This window comes from Drosophila erecta, unplaced genomic scaffold (genome assembly GCF_003286155.1).
Source record: "Drosophila erecta strain 14021-0224.00,06,07 unplaced genomic scaffold, DereRS2 tig00000000-arrow-pilon, whole genome shotgun sequence".
Lineage (NCBI taxonomy): Eukaryota > Metazoa > Arthropoda > Insecta > Diptera > Drosophilidae > Drosophila > Drosophila erecta.
Genome location: NW_020825194.1, coordinates 6912125 through 6926695, shown reverse-complemented (window position 1 = coordinate 6926695; position 14571 = coordinate 6912125). Strand labels below are relative to the sequence as shown.

Here is a 14571-nt window from a genome sequence, read left to right as displayed (position 1 = left end):
TTTCCGTAAGTGGTACTTTAAACAATCTAACCGATATCTTGAGCGGCTAGATAGGGTACTAGAACCCCTCTTTACTGATATGGAATAGTAAGTATCCATCAAAGCTTAATTACTAATACAAACATTTAACTAATTAGAAGTATATGGCAAATACTTTTTGAATAGGCTTGAGCTGTTCAGAGCTCTAAAATTCTACAAAGATATCTACAGAAAGAGCAAGCCCATAGAAATACGTCAAAAATGTTCGTGATAAATTCAGAAAGTATTTAGTTCGCTCCGGGCACTGACCGCACAGAACATGTCCCAGATAAACAATATATTCATTAAGCTGCGAGCTCGTCTGCGGGAGCGCGATATCAAGTTGTGGGAGGAGCCGTACTACTTCGAGGAGGTGGGCAGTATCGAGGCGGAGATGGACCGCCTGGCCAGGGACATCAGCGGTGAGCTGGGCATCAGCGTATCGGACTGCAGGATTGCCCTGGCCGAACTGCAGGATGGTGCCTTGAGGAAGCTGGCTGCTCGCAGGGAGTTCAATGACACCGGCTTTGCCACATTTAATGTGCGATGTGTGGACCGCAAGGGTGGCACCTCACAGATGCTGGTGATCAAGTGTTCGCTGGGTGGACTGGGCTCGGATCTGCAGGCGGAGGTGGCCAAGAAGCTGGAGCTCGGTGATTCCAGTCATGTGCGGTGTATCTCCGGAGGACGCATCATCAATGGGCAGAAGACATTGGCCTCGCAGGGGCTGAAAACCAATCAACAGCTCATGGTGGTTGTGAGTGGACCGAATGACGGTCAGTTGCACGAACGTATCCAAAGGATACGTGCGGACTTGGAGTTAGTTGCGGATGCGGATAATCGCTTTATGGAAATGGAGGACCAGGATGGACGACCGATTTTCCTGCCACCCGAGGAAAATCGATCTCTACTGATGGCCATGAGCATGTACGAAGTGGCCAAAGTTGCCATTCGCAAGGAGAACTTCGATGAGGCTCTACTTTTGCTACTCGAGGGCGATGAACTCTTCTCCATATGTAACTCAAAGCTCCTGGAAGCAGTGGATAACTATGCTCTCATCAATCTGGATATCGTGTGGTGCTATCTGCGCCTGAAGAACATCACCCAACTTACAGATGCCCAGCGACGCTTGGATATCTGCGAGAGGGGCTTTTTCAGGAGCTACGGCGATCAGTTCATGCGATTGTACTCGATGAAGGGTCCCAGTTGCCCGGAGAGAGCTCTGATCATGAGACTACACCTGCTACAAGGTGTGCTCTTCTTTCACCAAAATCGCCGGGATGAGGCCTACGAAAAACTGGAGGAGGCGACCAAGGACTTCAATGAGCTGAAGGTGAATGACACTGAGCTGACCACTCTCGTAGAAATGGGCTATGGGGAATCCGATGCCAGGTTGGCCTTGAGATCCTGTGCCGGGCAAGTGGACCGAGCCATTCAATTTATCCAGGAGCGTAGTGACAAAATCCGCGACGAACGCAAGAACTCGGCTGCCGAGAAGAAAGTTAACCAGGAGATGATGGATACCAACCCAGGCGGAGAATGGGTGAATCCGCGCAGCGTCTGCCGGCTCATGGAAATGGGCTACGAAAGAAGTCTGGTTGTGGAAGCTCTGAAGAGGACCAAAAATAATCTCGATCGCAGCTTGGATCTACTGCAGCGCCATTCGGATGAGCTTAGGGCCAATCTGGCCCCAACTCCTCCTGTCGACGAATCGTTACTTACCACACTACAACAACTTGGATTCTCGGAAACTTCCGCTCGCGATGCATTGGAAATTACCGGCAACAGTTTCCGCAAATCCGTAAACTATCTATTGAAGGGTTTCGACAGCGAAGCGGAATTACTTGTTGTTATCGAAACCATGACAAAGATTTTGGAGGTCCAAGGACCTTCGAGCTCAACTAGTGCAACTGCAAATAGCACCACCCCTCTCGTCAGCCTGTCCACCAGCAAGATAAACATGCTCAAGTCCGTTCTTAGCCAGGCCAAGTCGGAGGTGGAGTCCTACAATGCCTTCAAGAGATTCAACGAGAATCTGGCCGAAAACAGCCTGCACTATTTGGACTTGCCGTTGGAGCAGGAGGAGCAAATCCTGATCGAGTATAAGCGTCTGCTGGAGCACTGAGAAAAACCCGAAAATGCAAATATGGCCGTTTTAAAAAAATATTTGTAAATCAGAAATAACCAATAAATAAACAGTTACCAATAGTTATTGTCCCGCCAGTTAGTCATATTTAAATATGTTAAATATGTAATGTTTGTATATGTTAAAATTGTGATTCCTTTGTTTGTACATTATAATTATACATTATATTTTCTTCCGCTTGGGAACCATTCATTTCATATCCACCCCTTCGAAAACTCAACTACTTAGAGCCCGGCAAAGTATGCTATGCATTTTGGTTGCTGATGTGGCTGCTGCTATTTGCTCACTCATGTGCATAACGTCACAGTTTTTCACAATTTTGTGTGTGTGTGTGTGTACTTTTTGCGTGTGGCTGACTTTGTGAAAATTAATAAGTTTTCAGACCCTCGCCAATCTGCCAATGCCATGCGAAAGTTCTGCAGATGATGGCCAAATAATTTGTCGTCCTGTTTTGTGGCGTTGTTTCCAAATCGTTAAACCTAAAATAAACTCCGCTCAGCTTATTTCGCTCTTCACTCTTCCATTTCTTTCTTCATTTCGTGTTTTTTCGTATTCGGTTTACGTAGATTTATTATATATGCGAAATGGCGCACACATTTTGAGTGGCTGACATTTTCACTTGACTGCGATTTCTCTCCCTTTTCCTCGGCTAAATCGAGCATTCAGTGGTTTCACAAAAATATAACCGCACCGAAAAACCATTTTGCAGATTGTTTTCTACTTTTATAGGTGAGCAGCTGTCGGGAAGGATTAATTTTCGGAACAATCTGTTTAATAATAAATAATGAATTTTATTATTTTACTCTGTAAGCTGAGGTACACATTCATATAATACGTTTATCTGAACATTGAACATTGAACTGTTTCTTTTTAATGAAACCTCGCGTTGTGGCACGAAAATGCAAAAAATTCTGCTGCAAAAATCGCACAAAAAATCGCGACAAAGAGGAAGAAATGTCAAAATATTGTTCGAGGACGCGGCGGTCTGTCTTATTTAGTAGCGAAAATGAGCAGCGGCAGGCATATCCTTGCTGGAAAAAAAGAGGGGTTTGGCAGACGGAGGACACCGTTTAGATTCTGCTCCTTTTCCCAAGGACTCAAAATGTGGAAAAGAGGGTGAGAAAAACGAAAAAAAGGGGCGAGGGAATGCATTCTTTGGCTGATTTCCGCTGGTTGTTAGTAGAGGTTGCAACTACACTGAAAAAAATGTTATTCAACGCTTAAGTTTGATTATAGTGTTGCAACAAGTATTGTGTTCCTAAGGAAACACTGCTACAAGCTGATATATTTGGTTAGCCCTAGAAGTTCATGAGTCTTGGAATGCGTTTCTCCCAGTGCAGCTGCTTTGGCGTTTGTTGCTGCCAGTTGTTGGCGCTGCTAGATGTTGTTGTCATCAACAGCCAGCAACATTATCATTGTAGCTGCAAGTGGCAGTTGTTGCTGCCACTGCTGTTTGTCCTCATTATCGTTTGTCCCATGCTCTACTCCTCTCATGTCTTTTGGCATTTGCATTTCCATAATAATAAGAAACTTTTTTCGTGTTCTCTGGGCAACTTTAATGGGTTTGTAATGTAGCTGAAGTGAACTCAACACTGGCCGTCCTTTTGTGGAAAATATATGCCCCTCCGATTCGGATCTTAAAAGACTTGGGAACTGCACTAAAATGTAAGCCGTGCATTTAAATGTTATGTCTCAAGTGGTTTGCCACCGAAAACAACAAGTTTTCGAATTGGAAAAACTCCAAATTGTTTAGCATTTTCCCTGAGTTAATTAAAAAAAGATTGCTCATCAACTTGGCCGCAAGAAGTGCCGCATAAATTACAAATTAGTTAATTCAGCCTGCGACCAACCACCCCTCATAACTTTCCCAACGAACTTTGTAACCTTCTACCACCAGGCAGCTTCATCATTATGGCCAACATTATCTGCTGTGCTTAGGAAAGTGAAAATAATGCAAATGATAAAATTATTTAATGATGCGGAAGTGCGTTGATAAGCAAACGACAAATAATCGCTGCCAAAAATACTTGCCTCACATTTTTTCGCATTTAATAAAGGCTAGTTGATTAAATTGCTATGACATGCTTATATCGCATTTTTTAAAAAACCAACTAGATTTTGTATCTTTTTATTTAATATGGGGTATAGCGTATTTGATAGTCCAGCGCATTTTCCCTTGTTCTCTTATTAAATTCTGTGCAATCCCATAATGCTCAGCTGTACTAGGGCCTATGCAATTTGAGTTGAAATCTATTTACGTTTCACTGGGTCCTCGGAAAAGTTTTCCTAATGAGATGAGACCAAAGTCTCATGTGGCAACAGGCGAACTTTATGTGCTCATAAAGCCAAGTTCCATCGCCATTCGCAGCGCGTATTGGAGCTCCAAAATAAGTCCATAACTTTTCCGTAATTTACCATTTCATTATGTGAACCGTTTAGCACTGAGCATAGTGTTTAAAAAATGCACAAATTAAAAGCGTGCCGTACTTTATAGACACTCCTGTTGGACGGATGGATTGCGAAACATGTACCCTTTATTTTGTCGCCTCTGGTGAAATAAGTATTTATCCCTCCGACGACTAAAATTAATTTGGCGCCAAAGGACGAAAAAATAAATACAGTTGTTGGATACGCTCATTCACAGAGTTCGTTATTTTGCACATAAAAAACTGGAAACGTAAAGGGGTTGGGTGTGAAAATGGTTGGGGGTTGGGTTTTATTTGGGAAACTGATTTGAGTTCACTTAAATTGATGTGTGTGTTCACAAATTGATTTAAGTGAAAAGTTAAACGGACTTTTAATGAAATTCCATTAAGCGGAGACCATGAAAAGTAAGTTAAGGTGAACAAAATTAGTTGGGGACTTGCTTTTGGCTTAACTACCTTTTAAATTAACCTTTTTTTTTAAAGATTTTACTTATTCAAACACATTAGAAATATTCATTAATTATCTGTAAGTGTTCCTTGTAGTTTTGGGATTTTTTGCGGTCTTGTTCGCTTGCAGCCTGCCACATTTATTCATTCATTGGTGCAACAGCCTGAGGTTATGTTTTGTCGTGTTTTGTGCTGCAATGTTGCACCTACATAGAATGGCTAAATGATGCGTTAAAAATGAGAGGAGACCTTCGTTACGGGGCAGAATCCAAATTTCAATGGGTGCGAGGACAACGGGGCAAACGAACAAACTGTCGCAGTCACAAATTTTGTCTGCTGTAGGACAAGGCCTACAAGGATATTTTTGGTGTGGGAATGAGCTCGTAAAGTGCCCGGAAGAGGCAACATTTGCTAATGACAAACAATTGCAGCAGTTTGCCACACCCACAACTTCCACACCACTCCAACTTTTATTATTATGCAACGTGCATTTCACACCGCAAAAAATGCGCAAAACAAAAAAAAAATCATGCAAAATTTAAGGGGCAACCCTTTAGTTTCAGGCGTGGCATGTGCAGCACATAAATTTTCCTTGGTATTTTTTATGGGCTAGGTATATATTTTTAAGCTGTTCCCTTTTTATTTTCGGCATTTTAATTGCAATGAAAGTGTGGTCGAAAAAAATGAACTTGTGAGCGCTTTTTATGCATTCATAATAACCAGAGACACTGTCACATGGACCACAAGTTGCTGTAACGGCGCAGCTCTATGATTTGTGGCATATTTATGTAAATTTGTGGTTTTTACCCACAACTGCCAGTTGAACATCTACTCAGAGCCTGGCTAAAAGGGCCACCTTAAAAAACAGCAGGCAGCAGGTGTTGTGGCCGACCAATTAGTGGGAGTTTCGACCAGAATCGCTTTTACGATGGCCACCTTAAGAATTGGGAATGGGCGCTTTTAAATTTATAACACTCTTGTAGTATATCTTTTTAAAATATCAAAATATTTTACAAACTATTTCAACAAATTCTTACCTTTTATAACCAGGCAGCAGCCTTCAGTTTTATAACGATGACTACTCAAATTATGGTGCATCTGCTCGATGAAAAGGCTTGACCACCGCAAAACTGGACATGAAGGACACTGGCGCCCATTCTCTGCTGGTCTGCTGACAGTGTCCTTGTCGTCCTGGCTGACCTGAGCAAAACCGAAGCTGAACTGTCGCCGCCATCGACGACAGGTGTGCATGATTTATGAGATTTACATATCAGTCCGCTGGCCAATGAAGCGCGTTGATGCGGCGTCGGACATCGGCGACAAGATACAGATACAAATATAGATATAGATAGGTATGGAAGGGGCAGATACACACGTGTACATATGTGTTACCCTGTCCGCCAGAAATAGGCTAAAATGAAATGCAAATTTGTGCACTGATTGATGATATTACGCTTGTTAAGGTCAACTCCCACACTTTGCTTTACCATGTGGGAAATGATTTTCAAAGTGGCGGGGAACAAAGGCACACTGCAATGAGTTGCATACTTTGGGGCTGCGGGGAAAAAGATACTTTTGTATTGCAGCGCTTCGGGCTTCAAAGATATTCCATTACTTTAACTAAATATAAAATTTCTCGAAAGTGGAAAATTCAAATGTAATCGGATTGCTAAGCGACATTTTCGGCAGCAGTCTGACATCGTCTAACGAACAATCAGTTCCAAAACTCCTGTACATGGGCTATACGCCTCTTTCCCACGGATGCAACGTGCTCATTAACTAGACGTGGCATGCCTGGCAGACGACAGCGTATCGCCTGCCCCACCGTATAATGCCGTCCGCCCCATATCATCTGCCAGCCGCCCCCTCTGAAATCTGCAGAAAATCAGCGGCAGGCAACATGTGTTCCTGATATTTTTATGGCATTGGATACATGCAGTCGGGGTCTCAGTTTCTCGGTGGCAAGAGCAGGAGCAGGAGCAGGAGCAGAGGCAGCCTAAGCTGCCTAATTGTTAGGCGCACAATTCGCAAGCAACGAGCATAAACAGCACTGTGATTTGCAGACCTACAAAGCCCATGCCACGCACACCAAGCACCATATAGGACCAAAGACCATGGCAGTCATAAAATTTTCATCCAGCAGTAGTTTTAACGACTCAAATCGGCCTTAAAGGCTCGCCAAGGACATTAATCTCGGCGAGGAATGAGGCAGAAAGTGTCCTGACTCAAATTTGCTAGCGTAAGCATTAATGAAATTGTAGGGATGACTAAGCACTTAAGAAGAAAATAACTATGTGTGCTCTTAGCTATGTAAAATTATGGGATTGATTAATGTAAATGTTAATGTAATGTTAAGGAAAGAGTGCGAGTATTTGTAACATAAATAATTATACAAAAAACGTATACCCATTAACATATTACTAATAAATCTCGCTTGAAAGCTGCACATATTTCTTCTATTAAGCCTTAAATCTGTGCAATTGCTGTTTAATTTTATGGCCGTTTCATTATTAGGCCAATAACCGACGTTGCCCGCTGCTGGCTAACACCCTACCCTCCGCCCTTAACCCCAGAAAGCCCCACGTGTTCGATTTTAGTGCCGCCGGCCAAGGGTTTCACTCCTTTCTGCTGATCAATAGCTAAATCAATTAGCCGATGGCGGGGGTCTGGGAAACTTCTTGGCACTTTCATGAACTTCTGGCCGGTAATTAAAATCCACCCACAATACCAATCTGCACTGGAACAGATTTCACTAATTACTTTTATGACCCAAATTTGCTTAATGCGCAGTTTGCTATAAATTCCCACCTTTGAGCGGTAATAAACTCCGGGAACATCAGTTGCAGACTAGATATTGCCAACGATGCTTCGGTCACTGATTTTGTCCTGTTGATACCCTGTATTCTTGGATGTATCTCAGGGTAGTGCGTACGTTTCTAATCAAATCAAATTTAGTTATGCGAAAGTTGCTTAGTGTCAACAATCAAAGATGTATGGTATTGAATAAAAATTATAAAGATTTCAACGATTTTTTTTAGATTAGTTTAGTCTGTATTAAGAAATAATAGGTATCTTTTATTTTGGCAATATAATGACGACTTTTTCTTAGACCATTTTCTTTTTATTCGTTTCAGTCACTTCTCTCGCCATTTCCGAACTAATCGAAGACGCTTTCTGGTAGAATTTATTGCTGCTTCTGCGGGGGCGTGGCAGGCGGTGGGCGGCTGAGATGCGGACGGAGGGGGGCTGCTCCTTTGACCTGTCTGCCTCAGTCACTGTTGCTGTTGCTATTGTTATATATTTCTCCTTCTTTATCGCCCGAAGCTCTGCAAACAAGTTTCTTGTGTCCCGACAAAAAAGGAACCAACATGAAAAAATGGACCAAACAAAATAAGGGAAAATATATTACAGCAAAAAAACTCTTTTCGCCGTCAGCTGCTCGATTGCAGAAAACTCGTTGCGCTTGTTGCGCGTTTTGTTGTGAATTATAAAGAAAATAAAAAGCGAGCAAATTACATGAAATATTGCTTAGGAATGGGTAGGCCTTTGATGTTTTTAGGCCGTCTAATAAGCCGCTCAAGTTATTGTTTTGGATTTTTTTTCTTTAGATTTGGGAGCGCCAGTCTGCAATTTTGCAAAAACAAAAAAAAAAATTAATTTGTGTAAATTTTGAACTTTGCGGAGGCGTGCTGGTAATTGGTAATGGCTGTGGGTGCAACAGGCGACAAAAATGCCATTAAATAGGGTACAAACTGGGATTAAGTCAGTGTTGATCTTTTATGTATAAACTAATAATTATGTACAAATTGCATAAATTAAAATTAATAATAAAGTAGCTGTTAAATACAAATTAAAATATTACAATCAATTGTGTATATGCTTAATTATAATTTAATTAACGTTTTAGATTAAAGTTTGCCCTTAATTATATTAAATATAATATTTAATTGCTCTTGTAAAACTTTTTTAAAGTACCGAAAAATACCAAGTAAATACCGAATGATGCTCATTTCCATTTCCCCACAGCAAAAAGCAACAGCAACAACACTACGTCGCAGCATACGAGACCGGAAGTAAGAGAGCGCTCGAGTGCGAACGGGTCAGCAGTATGAGCCCCAAAAGTTGTTGCTGTCTCCAAATGGCGTTTTTTGAGCGACTTCGCCGCAAAACAACAACGCTCTCTCAGTTTTGGGAGAGCCAACAAGTTTAGGTTTGTTTTTGTTGCTGGGCTGGAGGTGTGGTGGGGTGAGGAAACCGTTTATGTTGTGGGTGGTTGTTGCCATCGCATCGCAAGAGAGAGATAGAGAGAACGATTCCGCTCTCCTCTCGAATTACCCTGTACTTCGGAATTTTCCAGAGTATATTGTATATGTCGTGCTGTTAAGTACAAAACATTTAAAAGTAAACTTAGGAAAGGTATTAAGAAAAATCATTTTTTAGCATTTAGTGCGTAGACGAGATTCATAAGCTGTCGAGTCAAGAATTTGCCTTTGACTTAAAACTAATAATAATAGTACAATATAATGGTATATAATAGTATAAATATAGTATATAATAATGGTATGTTATAAAAAAACATAACACTAATAATATAACAATATGCATTATTGTGAAGTGAGCCTAATCTATCTGAAACTTATTTTATCTAAGAACCGGGTATCCTCAAGTTGGAAAACCGTCGACTTGTTTTATTTTATTATGCTTGCCGCAAACGTCAAACAACCAAGAGAGGTAGAGCGACAAAGAGATGAAGAGGTATAAAAAGCAAGAGGCGGCGAGAGAACTTTTTCGCGGGGGCCGCTTGTATTTGTATCTGTATCTTTCGGTTCGGTTCAGGCATGTCTTTCGGATTCAGTTTGCCTGCGACCGTTACAACAGCCAGTTGATTCGAAGCGGAGCGATTCGTGGATTCGTTGTCATCGTGTCGTCGTCGTTTTTGTCGTTGATTTCCGTTTGTGCATGCAGATAAAGCCAGGTCTTAACTTGATTCTGGACTGGGCCCAAAATCGAAATCGAAACCGAGAAGTGGGCTAATGGAAAATAAACAAACAAACAAAGCTCGAATTTTGTTTGCCGCGCATTAAAAGTAATTCCTATTTGTCGCTTCTAGAAAATAATAAGAAAGTCTGTTTCTGGGATGTTGCATGACTGAATTAAATTACGTGTTAAATTGTTAAGCTAAATGAACAAACCGCATCCGTAAAACGGATGCGAGTGCATGCAAATTAATTAAAAATACGATTCGAAATCTTTCTACAGATGCATGCAAAACAAATCAAGCTTTATTTATCTCAATGACTTGAGCGGCTAAATAAAATATGTATTTCATGGCTATTAAGATTATAACCAAATTTATCATTAAATCTTATATCAACATTCTTGGCTTATTAACTAATGTTATGTTTAACTAATGAATCCAAAAACATAAAGCAATTTAACTTGCTATGATTAATCCAGACAAAGCACGAGTTCAAGATATGTGTGTATATACAAGTAAATAATATGAAACAATGAACTCTCAGCTCAAGATAAAAAGCCCAGTAAATCGACTAAATAAAACATGTGTAATTAAATAAGTGCTTTGCTAATAAATTGATACAATATTCAATTCAACAGGAATAAAATAAAATAAATAATAAATTAAATTAAAATTCAATTCGATACGAGCTTGGTGGACATTTGTGCACATGTGAAACCTTGCAATCACAAAAAAAAAAAGAAAAAACGCATAACAGAACAACTTTCAATATTTAAAGCGGAAAAGCCATTATCAAACAACAAGCTGCGGTTAATGTTTTCTGTGGTTGTTTTCGGTGACTAGCGTTTCGGTGAATTTCTCAACTAGTTGTGTACGATAAGAAATGTAAGAAAATCAGAAATTGTTCTAGGAAACAGACGATGTGGGTAGTTGAATATTATCGGCGGACATTCCCCACCAGAAATGAAAACATTTAAAACCCCGTTTGCGTTTCAAAAAGCCATGGAATATGGTACAATGAAATTAATTAGGCTTCAGCAACAGATAAGATTACTGCACACTTTGCAACCGAAATAAATTTGATTTGTAAATATCACATAAATCAAAGCGAAATAGCTGGCAATCCTTCCCTTCAACTGAATTAAACAATTACTCTTTGTTTCTCAGCTTTAAGCAATCAAAATCAACAAAATGCGTCAGCTGCAAGCTGAGCTTTAAAAGAAATACGAGCTGAGCAAACAAAGTAAGATCAACACAGAAAGTCAAGTACAGTCAGTGCTCCAATTTCATAACCCACAAATATATTTTAGGATTTTCCCAATACAATAAAGTGCAAACTGTTCGAAACGACAGCTCACAAATCAGTCATAAAGTCAATAATTTTTTTTCAACATATAAAGCAGATTGTTTCTGTACTTTTAACTTCAAAATTATGTCAGTGAGTTAGAATCTGTAAATAACAATTGCTATGAGATACTGAATTTAGTTATTTTGTAAGAACCTTACTTACTGTAATCTCTTAAATCTGTTATTTCAGCTTATTATTTGTTCTTTATTAGAATACGTATTTTATAAAAACCTACACAATGCCTTAGATCAGAATTCTGTATATAAGGGATAGATAATGTAGTTATCCTTGATGGTGTTCCACTATTCCAGAGCTCACTGTAAACTGGGGCGGGGGAGAACAAAGCGGGCTATAAAGACGCTCGTTCGGCGACTCAGTCTGCTGACTATATGCGACTATATGGCTATATTGTAGGCCTATTGTCTGGGGAAACTGCATGGAACTGCACATCGGAAATGATTATGGGGGTAGTACCAGCATGGCGAAGGGGAGAGACGTTATAAAAGACGCACAAAAGGGGGAGAAAAGAGGTTGGTACGTCATTAACTGACTCAGCCGCATGTTGCATCCAAGCTTTTTTTGTTGCTCCTTTTTCTGCTCACTATTCAAATCCTGCAAAGAGAGTTTCAAAGCCCAGAGCGAGAGCGAGAGCGAGAGCAAGAGAGCGTCAGAGAGCGGGAGAGCTTCAGCGCAGTTCGCCGAAATTCGCTGAGCTCGCCTTAAACAGTTGGCAGCCGCTCCTTCAGCCGCTCCGTTAGTTAAAAAAAATTCCTTGCTCGAGGCGGACGGATTGTCGAATTTCGTGGATTTTTGCGAGTGTTTCCCGTGTAATTCTCGTCACGCGTCGTTTATTTGCACCAACCTATGTGTGTGAGTGTGTGTATTACGTACTAGTGCGTGGTGTGTGTGTGTGTAAGTGACTCAACTCGAAGACATTTTTGTTTCTTTTGTCGAGGGACGCTTCTTTGGTTTATATTTCTTTTTCACATATTCGCATATTCTTTTGCGGCGAATTCAATGACGTCGCAGAAATTTGTTTTTATGCCATGAATTTATGTTTATGTGTATGCGTTTGCATGTGTTTTTGTTCAAGCAAATCGATTTAATTTATGAAAAATGAATACGAAAACCGGCAGCGAACTATACAAAAACTATGCAAACGGTCCAAGACTCAAATGCTTTTAATTAAAAGCCGTGTGTGAAATATTATCAAACCGCAACGGCAAAAACAACAATATTTTATCACCATTTTAAGACCGGCACGCACGTGTTTGTGTGTGTGTGTATGCAGTGGCGTGTGTGTATGTGTCGACAAGCCGGCAATGGCAAAAGAGAATTCAGAATTCAGCATTGAAAGGCGAGAAGCAAAAGGCAAAAGCGAATGCCAAACAGCGAAAGTAAAAGCGTAAAACCAAAAACAAAGAAAATGCCCAAGAAAACCGAGAAACCAAAAAAATCATAAAACCGATGAGAATAATGCTGTAATAATGAAAATCAATGTTATGGGAAATGGAAAAGCGCTTCCAATAGTGCTACAAATAATAATGAAAACACACACTTTGTATCTTAACATGCATTAGTACATTCAAATAATTTAAGAAAATAAATAACTTGAGTTTAATGAATCACTAAATATAAAAATATTGCATGACTAATAAAATAATATAATTAATTTGTAGTAAATAGTAACTCAATGTAAATACAAAAAACATCTCAAATGCTATAACAAAAGTCTATTCATACTTAATTTTTTTTTCTAGAAAATCTAAAACCTTGCCAGCTAATATTGGTGTTATAAAAATGAGTATCACCTAAGAAAAACAAAAATAAATCAGTGCGGTTATAAAATACAAAATATTTTAACAAAATTGTTGCAAAAAGCCAACAGAGAAGTGCAAAGAAAAATATCAAGAAAACCGAGAAAAAAACAAAGTATTTGGTGCGAGCTAAAGTGATTTTCTCAGCGTGTGTTTTGGTATAAGCGAAAAACCAGCAAAATTTACTGCTTTGGAAACTCGGCTCTCAACATAAACACCAACAACAACACCACCATCAACCCCCCCGGCGGCAGCACCACCACCCACCTCCACACTCAGCACCACCAGGCGCAGCACCACCCCCAAAACAGTGCGAGAATGCTGTTCGAGAATCCGGCGGTTGCGGCCAAGTTGCCCTTTCCGTACAACGTGCCCCCGCCTCTCCAGGCGGCGGCGGCAGCAGCGGCGGCTGTCCCAAATCTAAGGTGAGTTTTCCACTTTCCACGACGGCAAAGCCCGAGATATAATACAGTGAAAACTAATTTGGCAGAGTAACACTTCTCTCATCTTAGATAAGAGATTATGTGCTATTGGGGGTATCAGAAAAATCCTTGCATATATATACGTACTATACATATGCAAAGCCCGTTGAGCCTGCAAGATGCGTTTCGAGATAACTAGAGTTTTAATGAATACTTTTAGGCGCAACAATAGGGATTAATAGGGATTTTAGATCATTTAAGAACCCAGATTAATTCCACAAATATGTGAAATGGTGCACGAGGTAAAAGGTCTGCTTTGTTGGAATATGTTTAGTTCCAAAAAAACGTGAAAATCATAGTATCTACTACTATTTCTTCTACGTGCAGCTGAAAAGAAAGAACTCTGCGCGTCTCAAGGCCATTAAAGGCGTTAATGCGCTTTGAGGTTTTTACTCTCTGTGTGTTTTTTTGTCGACCAGCTTTTCTTCAACTTTTGCCTCAGTGGCATATTTATGAAAATTGTTTTGCTCTTTGCTTGTTTTTAAATTTTTCATCAGGCACTCAGCCGCCGTTTGAGACAACATTTTCCAACCTATAATTTCACTAAGTTGCTGCTCGTAAATTGCATTCATTTATTATATGAGATTGAGGGCGTTACGTCTGATGGTATATATTCATTTTGAAGTCCGTAATTTTCAGGGGATTTCCAACTTATTACAGTAAGCAAAGTCACTATTTTAGGATGGTTTTAAAAAACCTTAAGAAAATTATGCAATTACAATTATAAAGCCTATGCTCGTTATGGGAACTTGTTGTCCTTACTTCCAAGCCCTCTACAAATGAATTAAAATTAATGAATTGCATTCCACTCCAGAATGTCCGCAATATTTTCCCATTATGAGTCATTGTCAAGTTTTGTAAATTTGTATTTTTTCGTAATTTTCCTGAGCCCGGTAATAAATGATTGCA

General features: G+C 40.1%; 1 protein-coding gene and 1 long non-coding RNA gene across 2 annotated transcripts; both read left to right on the top strand.

Annotated features, from left to right (window-relative positions):
• Nucleotides 1-212: 212 nt before the first annotated feature.
• Nucleotides 213-2219, top strand: LOC6554704 (NEDD8 ultimate buster 1). The gene has a single exon (XM_001981746.2). The coding sequence runs from the start codon at nucleotides 299-301 to the stop codon at nucleotides 2141-2143; it is 1845 nt and encodes a 614-aa protein (XP_001981782.1). The 5' UTR covers nucleotides 213-298; the 3' UTR covers nucleotides 2144-2219.
• Nucleotides 2220-9858: 7639 nt separating this feature from the next.
• LOC113563735 lies at nucleotides 9859-13202 on the top strand. Its single transcript, XR_003407601.1, has 2 exons — nucleotides 9859-10123; nucleotides 13124-13202. It is a non-coding gene; the product is annotated as an uncharacterized LOC113563735 (long non-coding RNA).
• The last annotated feature ends 1369 nt before the right edge of the window (nucleotides 13203-14571 follow it).